An 18430-nucleotide genomic window follows, 5' to 3' on the forward strand; every position below is an offset into this window, starting at 1 on the left:
TCAAATTTTTTTCTCTCATGTGGACTAGCTTGTCTTTTTCTGTAAAAGTCAGAGAGGCTCTGAAAAGACTCTTGCTGCTCCTCTCTTCCCTTTGAAGTTGGGGCGGATCTGGTTTTGATTAGATCAATACTTTGTGTTTCAGAGAGAAGACGGGCAGCCAGAGAGAAGCTCCCCCGCTGACATAAGAGAGTGAGGAGATTACAGTAGAAGCTCAGAGGAGGCGAACAGCACACAGGCTCTCTTCTGCCTTCAGAGCCATGAGCCGGGCGCTTATGGACCATATCGCCAGTAGTTTCCGAGAAGATGCCCCTCGACCCCCGGTGCCTGGGGAGGAGGGCGAGGCGCCCTGCTACCCCGGCAAACTCGCGATGATGAAACCCCTGGAACCCCCTAAATCAGTTGTGCTCGGCTCTCCGGGGTCCTCGGCAAGGAGGAACGAGGATGGACTTGGGGAGCCAGAGGGGAGTGCCTCCCCGGATTCACCGCTCTCCCGGTGGACCAAGTCTTTGCACTCTCTCCTCGGGGACCAGGACGGTGCGCTTCTTTATAGGACATTCCTGGAGCGAGAGAAATGTGTCGATACTTTAGACTTTTGGTTCGCCTGTAATGGCTTCAGGCAAATGGACCTCAAGGATACCAAAACGCATAGAGTCGCCAAAGCAATTTACAAGCGCTACATCGAAAACAGCATTGTCGCCAAACAGCTCAAGCCCGCGACTAAAACCTACATACGGGATAATATCAAGAAGCAACACATAGACTCAGCGATGTTCGACCAGGCACAGACCGAGATCCAAACCAACATGGAGGAGAACGCCTACCAGATGTTTCTGACCTCTGACATTTACCTCGAGTACGTGAGGACTGGGGGAGAAAACCCCAGTCACGTCAACTCAAACGGGCTGGGCGACCTGAAAGTAGTATGTGGATACCTGCCCACGCTCAATGAAGAAGAGGAGTGGAGTTGTGATTTCAAAGCCAAAGCGCTAGTTGGACTGTCTGCAAAGGCGCAGAGGGCCTCCGTGTCCATGAGGGCGGTGGAGGTGATAGAGAGAGGATACAGGTAAGGCTGCAACACCTTTAATCTGTGTTTAGATATAGAAAAATGATTTATTCTGTACACACCACAAGCAATAATCCACTAAATGGGACCCCCTATGTATAAAAGTAGAAAACACACTTTTTCTCCATATCACCTTTTGGGTTTCTGTAAAGTCTTCAGAAAAGTCTCCCTGTCTTCCACTCCCTGGCTTGCTCTGGCCCTTCTCTCCCTCTCACCATCTCCAGCAGCAGCCCTCTGCTGGCGCTTGCCTGGATTTCCGGGGCTTTGAAATAGTTCCGCAGAATGAGGGATCGTCTTCCACGGGAAAAGTTCACAGAGCACGGCTGGCTCTGGCCCCAGCCAGCAAATAATAGATGATGACATTGTTATGCTATGCTTCCTCCTGTACCACACTGTCCTCAGGCCTTTGGCAGAGATAGAAATCTATAAGCTAGCAGATCTATAGATGGCGCTTTTTGAATGTTTTATAGCTTCATTTGGATGCTTTGGTGTTATGACCTTCCCCGTCTTTCCTGTCACTTTTAAAAGAGTGAAATAAAACTTTAGATTGACAACAGAACAGAGCAAATGCAGGTTATTCTGGGAGGTTTATAAGTTTATAAAATATGGGTGAATATACATAATCTTTTTAAATTGGATACAGTGGGAATACAGTGTGCCAACACTGGGGCAGCTTCTTATGTTACTGTTACTAAATCACAAGTTGCACTAAGATCTTAACTTTTATAATGGACATGACAGGCTGAGCAAAGTGACAGCTTCCTGCTCTGGACAATGTGTATTGACAGCTTGTTCAAGAGTGTTGGAAGTGGTGGGGATGGTGGGTTGCTCCCATTTCTGGCTTTCAGACTGGTAGAATAGTCTTCTTTTGACATGGAGCCCTGGTGCCTTTTTCTCCCCTCCCATTGTCACCCTTCAGATTCAAAACATGTGGAACCCATTTCTCCCTTTTCCGCTTCCCTCTCCTCACCTCTTCTCATCTGACTCAGGTTCTCTTGAAAAAAAAGAAAGAAAACAAACCCCGAACGGCAGCAGCAACAGTACAGAATCAATACCCCCCACCACCACCACCACCACCACCCCAACCCTCTCACTCTCTTCTTCCCTCTTTTCTTGTTTGCGTCTATTCTCCTCTGATTCCCTCCTTTGCTGCTTTCCCCCGCCTTCTCCACTTTTATCTTTTTCCTTTTGAAAACTCAGGGATGGGGACTAGAAGGCATGCTTTTGGAGCGAAAGTGAGGGGAAAGAGAGCGGAAAGGAAGGACAGAGGGGGGAGGTGGGTGCACCTCATGAAAGAAAGGGAGGGAGGAGAAAGGATAAATGAGGGGGTGAGAGAGAGGCAGGGAGGGAAGAATGCAAGGCCAGCTGTGTTAAATACCTGACTCTTTGCAAGCCCCTCTGAAGGTCAGCCTAGAGCTGGGGCCCTACAGCTTTAGTCATGCTGGGTCTCTCCCTCCTCATGGAGACCCCCCTTTTTTTCCTCTCTCCTTTCTTTCCTTCTCTGACACACTCTCATGCTTCCGCTCTATACTTTTTTTTCCTTCGTCTTTTGGTCACTCCCCCCTTTTCTCCTCCTCCTGTACCATGGCAAGAATGCATGCACAGCAGGAGATGAATGCTGAGGAAAGAGTGAGTGTGAATGAGAGAAATGGAAAGAGAGAAATTGTGGGGTATTTAGGAAGGCACAAATAGGGCATAAGGAGAAAGTTTTCCCAGTGCAGATGAACTTATATTTTTAGGGGACGAGGTTGCCAGGCTCCAAATTAGCTGGTCAGATCCATTTATTACAGTGTGTATATGTTATTGATACACACAAACACTTGCTTATTCAGTCACTCCTCCTCTCAGTGTCATTAAAACTTCAGAAGCCTGTCTTGATCCCAGATCCTTAGTGAAATACACTCGCCTATACTCCTCAGGAAGTAGAATTGAAATGTCATCCACCTGTTAGATGCCGTCTCATGGTGTTGTATTAGTATTAATCTGATATCTGTTGTTGTAACCTCTGCAGATCATACAAGAGAGGAGACTCACTCAACCCCTGCCATGTGGGCTCTTTTGCCCCCGCCAGCAGCACCAATGACAGCGAGGTGTCCAGTGACGCGTTGACCGACGACGCCATGTCTGTGACTGACAGCAGTGTGTAAGTGAATATTAACCAAACACACAAGTGTGTGTGAGTGTGCCAGTGCAGGCGGGTGTTTTGGGAATGTGAAATGAGGTGCTGTGGAAATCCAAAAAAAGAGAGTGTCAGCTTCCTTCATCTGGCTGTTGAAAGTTTTAGTCAAACTGGCAGCATGGTTTACAGTAGTGAAAATATCAGTGAATTATATCCCCTTGAAAACACTTGGAAGTTGTGGAGCAGTCAGGATATGGGATGGGTTAGATCCAAGCCTCCTCTTTGAAGTCTGTACTCTTAAACAACTTATAATATACAACTATTATAATATAAATGCAAAAAGACTTGAGTTGAAACATGGGAATATGTGGAGAGGCTTTACATGTAAATGCATCAGATGATATTGGCACTGAATGTTTCACAGAGTAGCATATTGCTGCAACTCACGACTAATCTGCTGATTACTTCTTTCGATTAACGGACTGATCATTTAGTCTACATAATGTCAGAAAATCGTGGAAAATGCCAATAACAAGTTCTGAGAACCCATGCTGGCTTGCTTTGTCCAAACATCAGTCCAAAACCCCAAAATACTCAATTTACAGTTGTATGAAACATAAAAATGCAGCAAATATTCACATTATGATAACCTATAATCAGCAAATGGTTGGCGTTTCTGCTTGATAAATGACTGAAAGGTTTAGTCAATTATCAAGTGTGTTATGTGGTTTGTGCTTATCTGTGTACGTGCTGAGGGCTGCGTTCCCCTAAAGGATTACTTGGCATGATCACGTGTCACAGAAGTGACAAGGTACTATGAAGTCAGTGCACAGATCAAGGCCAGGAGCATTCAGGTCAGCTGGTGTTGGACAGAAAGTAGAAACATCTTGGTACAAATTCTTTACCTCATCTCACATGGGAGGCATCGCGGCCTACATGGATGATGTCAGTGTAACAGCAATAATACACACGACCAAGTTAAAGATACTTTAAGACTAAGATACCAATGTTCAGTTCAGTTAAATCAATTGGCTGGGCTACAGATGAATATGGCAGCTATAAAGAGTTTTTTTTTTTTTTACAACAGGGAGTCCTCTGCTCGGGTATATCTGTAGACAAGCCAGCTTCAAAGACACCGGGGCCCATATAGTCCTATTCTGCTGTACTTTGCCCAGTAAAGTGACAAAGCACAGGGACAGGGACACAACCCCCAACCTCATTTCCTGCACACTCTGTCCTTGATCAGACTATCTGCCTCTCTTTAGGTCAGTTAAAAGGACCCATAAACATTTGAATCTCATTTACAGATAAAGAAAAGAATAGAAAAGGGAAAAAGCAACGGGGGAGGAGGTGGTTGGGTGGGAAGAGAAAGAGAGTGGTGGAGGGGGGATTTTTGCTTATATCTTATTTATGGATTTGCTTGGACGCTGGGGAATGCAGCTGCGCAGACTTCAAACATTACCTTATCTTACAAACCAGCCTTTTGATGTGCGGAGATCAGAGGCTGGCTGCGGCAGCGCTTGCCAAATGAAGATTGGGGGGGGGGGGGTGCTTATGCGCATGACTGTGGCATTTCAAAGCAAAAGTGGAAAAGTGCTCCTCAGTTAGGCTAGGTCACCAGGAAACTGCTGTTTAGCATGGGAGAAAAGACACTGTTTTACACTGTCAAGTGCTTCAGTTTGAAGTTTGAGCTTTGCTGTTTGTTGTTTGATTTAATTTTTTCGCCAGTCAGCCATTCAGCCCCTCAGACAGATTTAACCAGGTTAGCTACACCCTTGGGTGCTGTCCTGCAGTAACTCTTTGAATAAGGATAATGAGTAGCTAATGCTAACAGTGTCCTCAGCTCAACATAAAAGTCAGTAGGGGAATGCTAATGCTGACACTACTTCTGGCCAATAGAGCAGAGCATACTGTGACCGCTCTCTGTATGTGTGTGTGTGTGTGTGTGTGTGTGTGTGTGTGTGTGTGTGTGTGTGTGTGTGTGTGTGTGTGTGTGTGTGTGTGTGTGTGTGTGTGTGTGTGTGTGTGTGTGTGTGTGTGTGTGTGTGTGTGTGTGCGCTGTTGAAAGGAAATGGCCAGTAGGGTGCCCAGTGTTGTGCTGCAGCCAGAGCTGAACATTAGTGTAATTTTAGGGCTAACAAACCCTCCTACCACCTCACTCAGAATCACCCTGCTCGGACGCACATAGACAGGAAAGTCTGGCATGATTTACCTCTGAGTATCTTTTTTGTTCTCATATTAAGTCTGAAAGATGAAAAACAAATTGGATAGGAGAATTAATAAATTAGATTTCATCTCACTTGAAGTGTGTTTGAACTACCCAGTCAGCTAATAGGGATCTTCCTGAATGGTCTTTTAATGTTTCTGATTGGGTAATTGACCTTCTGTGATCTGTCTGTATGCCCTCAGAGATGGCATCCCTCCATATAAACCGGGCTCCAAGAAACAGCTACACAGAGAGATGCAGCGCAACATGAGAATGAACAGCCAAGTCTCTCTGCCTGCTTTCCCTGTAAGTACACAAATGCACACAAACACATAACCACGCATACACATGCTCAGAAGTCTTTTTGAACCTGGGTCCCACAGTGTAATTTCCATACCACCCTCTGTTCCGGGTCTCTTTTGGTTCTATGAATAGTACCGCACAAACTGTATTCGGCATTCTCAATTCAACAACACCAGCAAAGATCTGAAGAGTAACGTCAAAGACCCAGCCTCCGACTCTCTCTCTCTCTCTCTCTCACACACACACACACACACACACACACACACAGAGACAGACATGCATAAGAAGCACATACACATCCAAACATGAGCCCCCTTGCTACCTTTGGTGTCACCTACACCCCCATTAGGGTTCCTTGAAGTCTGCGGGAGACGGGGAGGTCTCTAAGCTGTTTATCGCCACAGCGCTCGGAACACACCAGGGTTTTTCTTCCCTACTGATGCTGTAAATATGGAGAATAGGGAGAGATGAGGAAGATCTCTGCCGCTTTATCCCGAGGGCTCTGAAATCAGCCCGGTTCCTCAACAAAAACACAAAGATACTCATACACATTCACACGCACATGCACGCACACGCAGCGCTTTGATCCAAGGATGAATGGAGCAAACGCACAGGGAAGTGACAACTTCCAACAGAGCTGGCCCCCTTTTTTTCCACAGCACCCCCACCCCCTGCATATACACACACTCAGCCAGGCCCCCCGTCTAAAAGTGAGGGATCTGAGGGAAGAGTTTGAGCGTGTCATGTGAGCTCTCAGTGGGTCAGAGGCAAGTTGGTAGCTTAAGGCTTTATAGAAGCTAACTTCAGGTTTCCAGAGGAGGATCGAAACAGTGACAGGGGAACATGTCACAGAAGAAAATAAACTTGATGTAACCCCCCTTTTTCTTGAGCACATGCAGCAAGTGTTCCATATATTAGCAGAAGATCCACAGATTGGATTTTGCCACTCTTTTCTTGCTGTCCCCCTTTACTGTATTTTCTCTTTTATTCTTGTTTTTGTTTCCCGTCTGATTTTTGACGATGGCTGCCATTCCCATGGTGCACCAGCCCCAGGCTCCATCAGACAGCGCCTCTTTTTCTCACTCTTTTCTCCCCTTCATCCCTACTACAAAGGAAAGGGAGAAACAAAAAAGAGGAAGAAAAATCAAGAAAGCCCCAGTGCAAAAATGCAAATAATTTAAGATGTGTGTGCACACGCACACACATTCTCATACTGTCACTATACTGTACCTCAAAGGTGCCCAGTGTGTGACAAGGGGGGGAATAAATTACCTCAACCTTTCTGATCTCCCATCCTATTTTGTCACCTTTATCTCTCTCCTCCAATCCTTCCCTCTCTTCATTTTCTTTTTCTCTCCCCTCCTGCTAGCACACATATCTACATCTCAACATCTCCCATTTTTTTAATCCCTCATCCTTTCCTCCCTGGAGTTCTCTCCCACCCCCTGTCGATATGTGGCTTTTATTCCTAGATGTAAAGTCACTGCTTCCCATCTATCTATCCCTCCATCCCTCCCTCTGCTACCCTATTCTCCCCCCACTGAGTGTTTGATATTTGACGAGGAAGCCTTTGAAGTGAGCTGAGTTTAAAGAGGCCTGCTGATAATAACTGAGGGAACCAGCCGAGGCCTAGCCCAGCATGACCATACGCCAGGCTTGCCACCCCTTGAAACAATCCAAGAGACATGGGTGCCTATGAGAGTGCCCTGATCAGTGCCTCCAATAGTGGAGAACAATGCATTAATGTAAATAGATTAGGTGAGAGGGCTATAGATGCTTTGTAGAAGTTGTGAGAGGTTTGATGGAAAGATGACAGAGATACAACAGCTAATGTATCACCTTCTCCCTAAAGCGTACCTGCCGTCCTCCCAAGGAGATGGTCCCAATGGAGCCCGCAGCTTTTGCAGCCCAGCTCATCTCTCGCCTGGAGAACCTGAAGAGAGAGCAGGACACCATGAGCTCTCTGGAGGAGAGGCTGCAGCAGATTCAGGAGGTTTGTTTGAGACTAATTCTTACTGGACAAGAGAATTGTAAGTTTTTTTCCTCAGTTAATGACTTTGTTTTCCTCGTTGCTTTTACCAGGAAGAGGAGAGAGAAGATACAGAGATCGTGGGAAGTGCCCCCCAGCTTTCCCCCCACCCTTTGACCCTCATCCCTGGCTCCTCTGATGAGGACCCCCAGGCTATCCTGGACGAACACCTCTCTCGTGTCCTGAAGACCCCCGGCTGCCAGTCCCCTGCTGTCATCCGGCACTCACCTCGCTCTAGCTCTCCAGAGCACAGGCCCTTCACCCGGGCAGGCTTTGGAATCAAAGCCCTTGTGAGGACAGGACCCTCCAGTTCTTCTGTTTCTAGTCCTGACCAAGGAGCCTTCAGTCTGTCCTTGGGCCCCAACAGGACCCTCGTAAGCAGGCAGAGCACAAAACACATCCACCACCACTACATCCACCATCATGCCAGTCCCAAGTCTAAGGAGCAGATTGAAAGGGAGGCAGCCCTCAGGGTGCACGGCCTGTGCTCCAGCAGCGGCGAATACCAGCCCTCCCAGCCTTACCCTCGCAGCCGCAGCCTGGGCAGGGAGATGTGTGGGGCCGCCTCAGCAGACAACAGTGTGGGGTCAGTACAAAGCATTTCTTTGAATTCAGGTCTAGATTAATTCCTTTTTAAGTGTCGATTGCATCAAAATAAACAACGCTAACTTTCTCCTTCTCTTCCTCCCAGGCGTTCCAGCTCTTTGTCCAGGCGTGTGTGTCGTTCAGGGGCAGAGGATGGAGTAGTAGAGAAGTGTATGGAGGACTGTGGGTCCTTGCAGCTGCCCAGCGACACGACTGACCCCACCCAGAATGTCTTGCAGTGGATCCTGGAAAGTAAACAGCAAGGCAGGCACAAGTCTCACAGGTGAGCAGTGGCTTTTACTTGGACTGCTTTGGCGTTCGCACAGCTTTTTAAATGTTTTACTCCATAATATCCAATTCTAAAGTTCTCATAGCTGGTCTTAATTTGTGTTGTTACATGATGTGATTTTCTCTCTTGCAGTACCCAAAGCACCAAGAAATCTTTTGGAGGCTCCTCTACCCAGACGCACACGTGGGGTGGTGGTGGAAGCTGTGGCCACCTACGTAGCCACCAGCCAGCACAGCCATTCATCCAAGACCCTGCCATGCCTCCACTGCCCCCTCCCAACACTTTGGCCCAGCTGGAGGAGGCCTGCCGCAGACTGGAGGAGGTCTCCACTAAGACCACCAAGCAAAGGTACACAGAAAGTAGAGGAGTAGTTGTTGTACAGCGATGTTAGCTTCAGTCTACTTTTCTTGCTCGGTTATGATTTCTAGCAATGCCAGATTTGTTTTTTTAACTTAATTGATGTCTCACATTGTCACTGAAGGAAATGTCACTGTGTATACCGATGATAATGATAATAATCAAGTTCCTGTCATATCTCTCTGCAGGCATTCAATGTCCAGTCTCCAGCGAGAGAAGAGCCACCTTGTGCCTGTTAAGGGTGGGGGGTCCGTCCCTCTGTCTCTAGCCAATCCCAGCCCTGCTGGCCTCCTCACAACCAGCCCCAGTCTCCAATCAGAAGAGTACGATGCCTCTAGCGTCCTGCCCTCCCTCTCCTCTCCTCCTCTCTGCTCCTCTTCCTCCTCCTCTCAGCCATAGCCTCCACCTTGCAGTGTACTTCTACCCTTTTAACTCTTCCTACGTGTCACCTGCACTCCACATGTAGGGAGACAGACGAATAGTCATGTGCAAACCTACATATTATACATGTGCACACACCCACATACATTGACTCAAAAGAGAAGGTGACCCCCTTTGCAAAGCTTATTTTAAGCTTTGTACACAGCGGCCTGGCTCTGCCTCTGTGTTTGCATGAATCTTGTGTATTTGTGCTGTGTGTGGGGAGTGTGTAGTCACTGCACCACCTGACTGAGACATCCCTTTCATATATATATGTATCATTTTTATTGGCTGTCCTTCAGTGAGCTGGCAGTCGGCTGGGGCGAGCAGAGCTTAGCAAAGAGAGAGCTCCTCTGAAGTGGGCCTACAAAGCCTTGGACATAGCTGAAGGGGAATTGATAATACTGTGCCCCTTCTCCATGCACACACAACACACAAGCACACACTTACTGATGGCACTGGGTCACACACTCTCTCTCTCGCTAGTGTAATTCTTCAGCCAGGGTGCCTTCACTGTATTTCTAGTCCATTGCTGTCTTCTGTATACTGTAGCTGCATGTAGGAGATTGGTTGTTACAGTCCCGTAGATGCTTTGCTCTATTTCTGATTTCTCTTTTGATCATTAAGCATCATTATGGTGTCCACTGCTTCTCACTCACCCATTCTATCCCCCCTGTGTCCCACCAGGATGAAGGAGTGTAAGAAGGGTTTAGGAAGCCACGGGGTGTGCAACGGAGAGACGGTGGTGACGTATTTCTTTTGTGGCGAGGAAATCCCCTACCGGAGGACCATGAAGAGCCACAGTCTCACCTTGGGCCACTTCAAGGAGCAGCTCCGCAAGAAGGGCAACTACAGGTGTGTGGAGGGGAATTCAAATACTCAGGGGTGTCTGTTAAAGTTTTACAGAGTGAATTCAGCGACGTAATGCTAATAAACTTTAGTTCAAAGCCTCTGTGATATTGTGATTGCCGGCAATAAAACATATCAGTTCATTGGCCTTGATGTTGAGAACAAAGAAGGAATTTGTTGAAGTTGACTGTTGGCTTTTGGTGTGTCAACATAAACCGGCTATGAGACAGTGCACAGGTTACGATCAGGAAGAGGGTAGATTTATAATACACCTATGTTTTCCAAAGTGGCAATCACATTAACAAGGAGTGGAGAATATGGGGCAATCAAAATTATCACAACCTAGCAGCGCTGGACTAAACCACTGATAGCTAGCTACAATGTTTGAGTGGTGTATTTATATATTTTTCTCTCCACAATTATTTCTGCTCAGTCCACGTCTATGTGGAGTGCTGTTATCAGTGTTTGTTTCTATGTGTGTGAGCAGTCAGATTTGGGCCGCTGTGGTTTGTGTGTGTGTGTGTTGAGGGGGGGTGCAACGAAAAGGAAAGGACAAGAGGGAGGTTGGGTGGTGCGGGGGTTAGTGGGAGAGTTTGAACTGCAGCGATTTAGGTCCCATCTGGTATTGATTTCCATGCTAAGGCACACTTAATACACATGGCTTTGAAGTCCCGGCCCCTTTCATTTCAACCAACAAAGACTCACACAAATGGCCAGCGTGCAAATTCTTCACTGATGCTATCAGGGGCTCTTTTTTTTCTCCAGTGGTGTGTGTACTTGTGTGCACACATGAATGTGCTTGCATTGAGCGCGCACAATGTTTACACATGTTGTAATCATTTTATGGATATTTTTGAAAGGCAGATTGTTAAATGCCAGATCCGCTTGTTTGCCGTACTACAGGGCTCTGACTGAGGCCGCACAGCTTCGATGTGTTTGCGGAGAGAGATTTTACTTTGATTGCCTCTTTCCAGCAGGCATTAAAGGGAAAAGATCAAACATTCATTGTTTAGGCTGCCACGGTTTCCAGAATAAGCATTAGTTGAGTATTGTGTTAATAATTACAGGTATCAAACTTAAATTTTTAGAGAAAATAGAAGTGATGGAACCTTTTGAATAGTCCTCCTGTCCAGATGTGTGCAGTGTTTTTGGATCGACAAATGTGACGAGCACTTCCCCACATCTGTCTGTTTGCACCCCCCCTCTTCTTTTCTCTCTGGCTTGCTATCTCAGTTCCTGTGTCATACCATCCACATTTTTTGGAAAGAGAGCTGCGCGGCGCTTTAATAGCAGCCAGAGAATGTGTGGAGTTGGGTCATTTCAACATGGCAGCGGTTCAACAAAGAACAGTACTGCTGGGCCCTGCCAGACGATATTGGTGCCAGATGTCAGTGCAAACGGAGAGAGAAGGGGAGAAGGAGGGGGGGGGGAAACAGATCTAGCCACATAAAACATGTTCCAGTGGAAATTCGGGCTCTCTCTGTCTCTGTCTGTCTCTCTCAGCAAAAAGGATCATGGCTCTTTGAAGATTTTTTTTTAAAGAGTAGGACGACTTGACTTTTTTTTTTTTTTCTTCCTCCTCCAGATACAGGAGGAGGATACAATTATCAGACGTGTCTTGTGCTCTCTCTCATGTCATCTTATTTGTCTTATTTATTCACTTTATTTTCCTCAGAGAGACCTCTTATGTTCCATTTAGTTGAAGCCTTCCTGTATTTCAAATGTAGCTGCTTTTTATTAGTGACCACCCTCATGCTGATTGGAGCAGAGTATATTTAAGACTATAGTTTTCGTTTTATAAGTATTGCATGTTCAACTTTGTCAGCCTCCCGTCTCGTTAAAAACAAAATGCGCACAAACATACCCACATTCCAGTCACCCCACACATGGAGCAAATCGAGGCATTTTTCCATTACATAGTTAATGAGTGAATTCTGAGACCCCCCCCCCCCCACTCCCACCACCCCACTTACTAACCGACCCCTGCTGGTTTCTCTTCCTCTAAAATGAGGATGAGGGGGGTTGCATCATTAATGGCCCAGTGAAGTCATGGCTGACAAGAAGCCCCTCCTTAGATTTTTTTTCTCCGACACACACATACACTCAGAAAGTTTGCAGTCGACTGCCCTTCCTATAGCTCTCAGCGAGAGCTCATGCTATCAACAGGGGTAAGGAAGGACACAGTGTACTGTTCGCTTTTTCCCCTCCTCCACTTTGTCTCGGTCTGTCTCTGTTCTTTTCTTTGTCCCTGTAATAATGAAACAAGGATGAGGAGCAAGTGAAAGCATGTGCATGTGTGTCTTGTAGCGTGTGCGTGAGCGGGTGTGTAGGAGTCGGGGGTAATGACAGGCAGACTTGCAGGCACCCAAAATTTCAGCCTTTGTCAAAGGACCCCTTCATTTGCACGCGGGCCTAATTAGCCCCTGTTAGCTGGGGCAAAACTCACAACGTGATGGAGAAAAGGAAAGGGAGAAGTAAAAGAGAGTAGGAGTGGAGGGAGGGATGAAGAGAGTGAGTCTCTTATTTTAGACTCAAGACTTTATGGCAACAGGTTCCACCCCACCTCAGAGTGTATAGGAGGCCGGGTTGATTGTGTACTAAGTGGCTTTTCGTGGATGGGGGAAATGAGGCTTGATGTTTAAAAGGTCCGAACAAAGGGGTGGCAACATGCTGTTTGACTTTTAGCCTATAAACCTTACAGTGTATGAAAAAGACGGCCGTTGGGTATTAACTTTCCTTTGTCTCTCTGTTACAGGTACTATTTCAAGAAGGCCAGTGATGAGTTTGAGTGTGGCGCAGTCTTTGAGGAGATGTCAGATGATAGCTCCTTGCTACCCACCTACGAGGACAAAATCCTGGGCAAGGTGGAGAGGATGGAGTGAGACCTGCCCATGTTGTGGAACACACTCCTACGGACGCTTCACACCTCCATGGATGTACTCCTTCATACACTCACACACACAAAGCTCGACTGATGTGTCTTTTAAGCTAAGACTGTAGGACTGGAGATGTTGTTGAAGGAATGTTGTTGAGGTTTGGGCAGATGGACTGAATGAAAAAACGGAGAAGAAAAGAGGAAGGAGAACAAGTTATCAATAATACTGGACTATCATGTGAACAGCCCGCCTTGAAGTGAAGAAAATAATGGACTGTATCTTAATGGATTGAAACATCTCCATGTTACCAGAGGAGAAAACCCTAGGTGAATTACCACTCTTCAAAGAAGCGGGGCAGTGGGTTCAAATCTGAGACTGACAGCCTACCTGACCCTGCCTGTGCCAGCATCTGCCCATGGGCAGCCACTAGCACTAGCACTCCGCTAATATGTATATGCAGATATACATGTACATTGCATTGTATTGTGATGCTCGTATTATAGTGTAAAGATTTCTATTGCTATTTATTGGAATTATCCCTGCCCCAACCACATTATTCTTCCATGGACAAGCTGCTTGGAGATGAGAAAAACATCTCCAATTTCTCACATCTGTGATTTTCGCTTCTGAGCATCAGTTCTCAAGCAAAGGAAATGGGTTTTATTCATTTTCGGCCCCTCATATTGAACTGTAAACTTCAAAAATACCTCTTCAAAAACTCAAAACTCCACTCCTGTTCCTGGAGATTTAGCAGGACATCTCTGATCTCTTGGCTGGAGAGCTTACTGCTGAAGCTTTGAGAATGGCTCTGTATCACTTAAAGTTCAATAATATATTTACTACTGCAGTGCTATTTGTGGCTGTGTCCCCATCTGCTCTGAAGGGCCCTGAGTGTATATGAAAAAAAGAACAAAAATGCTATTAATGTTGAATTCCCTACTCTGGGACTCTGCCCAGCTAGCCTTGATCTGTCGCGTCTTAGTGCCTTTTGTTTCAGTGGCGCAGGCATCGCACAAATAGCCTACGTATTTACGAAGAGGAAACTGCCCTTAATGGGTCCTCAAGTCCCCAAAATGTGTTTACACCAATATTAATATTTACCAACAAAAGCTCTATAATGTGCTCCCTAACTTGCTTACCTATGTGTATGTGTGAGTTGCTTTTGAGTAAGGTTACTCTGTGTGTATTGCAAGCCTGCACTATGAGCTGCAGATGATAATGATGGTGGTGATATACACTATGTCCATAGTGTTTCAATTGAGTACAGTAGCTGTGCCTACATGGATTCTTGCCGTGTTTTACCCCGTTTTAAGGGTCCTATTACTCCCTTGGTTTTTACAAGGGGACTTATGTTGAAAAGATATTTTTATGCCTTTTAGTATCCGTTTCATCATGTTTATGTTTTATAATATTTTTCATGGCTTCATTGGCTCCACTTGTAAACTGTAAATTATGCGTTCTATAGAGCTCAGTTGAAAAGATGCCTCGGTACTTTAATTATTGTAATTATGAAGAGATGTAGCCTTTATTAAAATGTTCTATTTTTCAAATTAGCAAATGGCTTCCTATGGTTTTGTGTGTGTATGTCTTGTGATGGAAAAGTGTATGGATTTTCCTGGCTCTAATTGGGATGGTTGTGTGTGTGTGTCTGTGTGTGTGTGTGTGTGTGTGTGTCTGTGTGTGTGTGTGTGTGCATGCAAGTTCGTTCACGTACACGCATATGTGTGTAGAACAAACTTCACCACACACACCCCGCTGTGGAGAGTGCAACTCATTGGATCCAGTGAGAAATCTCCACCAGATTTTCATCCATTATCAGCTCTTAATATACTCCCAGTAGGAAATTATAATATGCAGTATTAATTTGGCCACCAGATCCTCTGTGTGTTTTAGTGTAGGAACGAGAGTGTGTAATGAGACATTTGTCAAATATGTCCCATAAGTACCTTTCACCCAGCTTACTACATGGTAAACCGTTTGGCCTCCTGTGGTACTTTATGAACTGTGAGTGAGTGTATTTTGCTCAGACCCAATTAGGGTCCCAGTGAATAGACGATAACTCTCCAGGTAGCTGAAAACAAACTGCTGCATAAAAAGGTATAGACAATTGGAGAATCTCAAGATTTCTGTTTTTAATATTCCAAAACAATTACTGTATTTATACTGCCCAGTATATAAAATATCAACGGTCACACCACTATTACACAAAAAGTACCAAAACATGGCTCTCAGCCCCAAGACTATTCATTCCCACTGAAGACATATATCTGTAGGGGTCACAAATATATAGTTTCATTTAAAAAAACAGTTATACAGTAGTAATATCTTAAAAGCTGGGCATTGTGTTTGTTCAGAAAACAGGAGTAAATAGCGCACTTGTTGAAGACTGTTTTCAGCTGCAGTTTAATACACATCTGTTGCACTAGTGAGTATCCAATACATCAGGATGATGTATGCGGATTATGAACTACAACATAAAATACAGTGGTACTGTTCTTTGTAGAGAAGGAGAATGTCAGCCAGTACAATGTTGTGAAAACCACAACAAAAAACCATGGAGCTCTGGGGCAGAGGAATAAGCTATATCTGGCTTCACAGAAAATACTTGTTAGTTAGAATTTAAAACATAGTATATTTCTCTATCAAACTCAAGAAAAACTCCCAGTGTATATTAATGAAGCTCTATCTGTGGTTTTAATATTCTGGTCAACAGACAGTTCTAAAATGTAGTATTGACTGAGACCTGCAGTTGTGTAAGAAAGCAAACTATCTATGATCAGAGTGTGCACAACGCTACCTTACATAATTTAATTTAAATATGTAATAGCTTCACACACTGTTTGTTGCACACCACGCTCCTCTGCCACCCACCCTCATTTTAACTTTCATTGGCTAAGAGTGTTGCTTATGCTGCCTTTCATATTGAAAGGGCATCATGATATTGTTAAAATACCATTTTCAGCCCTTTCATCAGCAAAGGTCAGTGCATACACTTGAAGGCCATCCTTTGGACTCTTTAGAACTAAGAGGCTCTCACTCAGCGGCGCTCCACTGTCAGAAGGCCCTGTGAACCGATCTTTGTATAGAAGGCTATTTTAGATAGGGTCATCTTTTTGAAGAGTGCACTGGGTTAGGCAGACTATAGACTGCTATTCAGACATGTAGGTGCTTTTTAAAAGTAGATGGGTATTATCTGGGGGATTTGAAGGCTGATAGAAAGTACTTTGATAAATAGAATACATTTTATTTATGAATATTTTTATGACTCAAACCCTTTGATAAGATTACAAAACATTACTTAGGTTGTCCTGTGTTCACTTGTATAAAGCCTCACTATGGAAGATCACTGCCTCTCCTCATCTAGAGCAAAAGCACGGTGTATAAGCAATACGGATATGAGTATACAGCCATGCTAGGGACTCTGTGAGGCTGTACATAGTAATGTCAACATGACAACATACACCTAATGACAATTCTAAGATGTTGGTGTTTGATATGTATAACCATGTTCACTTAGTTCAGTGCGTTAGCATGCTATTTGCTAAGTAGCACTTTGCACACAAAGTAAAGGTGAAGCTGATGTGAAGGTCATTTGTTTTGCAAATATTTAGTCATAAATCAAAGTATTATACAATAAAATTTGACCTGATAATGGCGGGTAGATAGAATAGATGAAAATTCACAGGATTACCAATATTATTACAATTCATTGTGAGGAGTACATGAATATCAGTTTCAAATTGAATCACAATTCATCCAGTAGTTGTCACTCAAAATCACACATTTCAATCTCACAGTGGCACTTGATGAAAAATCAGAGGATCATGAAAGTCAGTAGGATTCATGGTCTTGGAACCATGTCTGTACAAAATGTTGCACCAAACTATCAACGTTGAGATATTTCACTGGATAAGTGAGAAATTTGGCCTGCTTATGCTGCTAGATAAGTCAGTTAGATGATCCTATGGGAACCATGAATGTCTGTACAACATTTTATGGCAATCCATCCAATAGTTGTTGAAATATTTCAGCCTGGACCAAGGTGGTTGACCAACCAGTTAATGTGACTAAAACCATCTTTCCTTCCCACACCTCTCATTCCCTGCCTATATAAGATGTTGTTGTTGTTGTTGTTGTTGAATAAAAAGTAATTTCAGTCTTACAAAATAATCTGAACAGTTCTATGGCTACCTGTTATTACAGGACCAAAGCTGACTACTTGAGTTGTGATCATTTGATGAGAACTGACAGCTAAGAAAAACTCAATTTGCTGACTAAAACCATGCAATGCAGCTGAAAGCTCAAGAAAAAGCTTCAAGAATAAACTTTTGTCTTGATGCTGATTTAGTCTGATTATCAGCAGTCAGTATCAGCACACAGTGTTTTCCAATTTATCCATACATTCTTTCCCTCAAGTCCTAGTCTTACACAATTAATCTGACACTCACTTAAAATTTCCCACTTTAAGAAATATGTTATGAATTGGTACGATGTTGTGCCAACTAGCCACCTCAGCCCCCTCATGTCCACACTCTGCCTGCTATTGTTTCCCCCCGATGATATCCAAAGTCTGCTACCTGTTCCGCCCACATGAGGCGAGATCAAAGGCTCTGACTGGGAACAACGGCGCACAGGAACCTAAACAGGAAGTGGAACCAGGATCACACAGATGCGCTTTGATTGGTGGAGACAAAGCTTTGACGTCCATATGCAGTCATTATTGTGCAAGTCGCTTACTAAAATGGGCTGTTGTAGTACAAAAGATGTGACCTTGACCCCTTTTAAAGAAAATCCTCTTCAAAGCATTTAGAGATGGCTTTTTTTCAGTGAGTACCAAAAGTCGGAAATATGAAGGATTTTATCTTTAACACATAACAAAAGACATGGCGGCATGGATTACAATGAAATGTAGAGTCTGAAACATCAAACTAGAGCACACAGCTGAGCGTATACGACATGGGAAAAAACTGCTCACTGTCTGTCACCACGAACCTCAACCCCATTTAAATACACTCCAATCATTCCACCATAGACGGATATGACAAAGTGAGACCCCCAATTTTGGGTCCTGAACCCCTTCATTTAGAACCTGGATCCATGCGAGTTGTTCCACACAGGCATCACCCCAGACAGCCATGGGACTGTGGTCAACCAGGGGGCCTCGTCTGGAACCTGGCCAGGCGCCACTGCGGTAGCTGAGCCCCCTACCATGTGACCAATCACATGACTTTATACTGCCTGATACTCCACTCTAACCAATAACAGACTCCTGCGCCTTCAATCTCAACCAATGCCCAATTCCCTGATGTGTTTAGATGACAGCTGCTTGGCTAT

The 18430-nt window shown here is 44.8% G+C and overlaps 1 protein-coding gene across 1 annotated transcript; it reads left to right on the plus strand.

Moving 5' to 3' along the window:
- Positions 1-257: 257 nt before the first annotated feature.
- axin2 (axin 2 (conductin, axil)) lies at positions 258-14371 on the plus strand. The gene is made up of 10 exons (XM_062438525.1): positions 258-1063; positions 3075-3206; positions 5592-5694; positions 7544-7684; positions 7774-8306; positions 8412-8588; positions 8727-8942; positions 9140-9274; positions 10059-10226; positions 12976-14371. The coding sequence occupies exons 1-10, from the start codon at positions 258-260 to the stop codon at positions 13100-13102; spliced, it is 2538 nt and encodes an 845-aa protein (XP_062294509.1). The 3' UTR covers positions 13103-14371.
- Positions 14372-18430: the final 4059 nt, after the last annotated feature.

The sequence above is a fragment of the Scomber scombrus genome, chromosome 18 (genome assembly GCF_963691925.1).
Source record: "Scomber scombrus chromosome 18, fScoSco1.1, whole genome shotgun sequence".
Classification (NCBI taxonomy): Eukaryota; Metazoa; Chordata; class Actinopteri; order Scombriformes; family Scombridae; genus Scomber; species Scomber scombrus.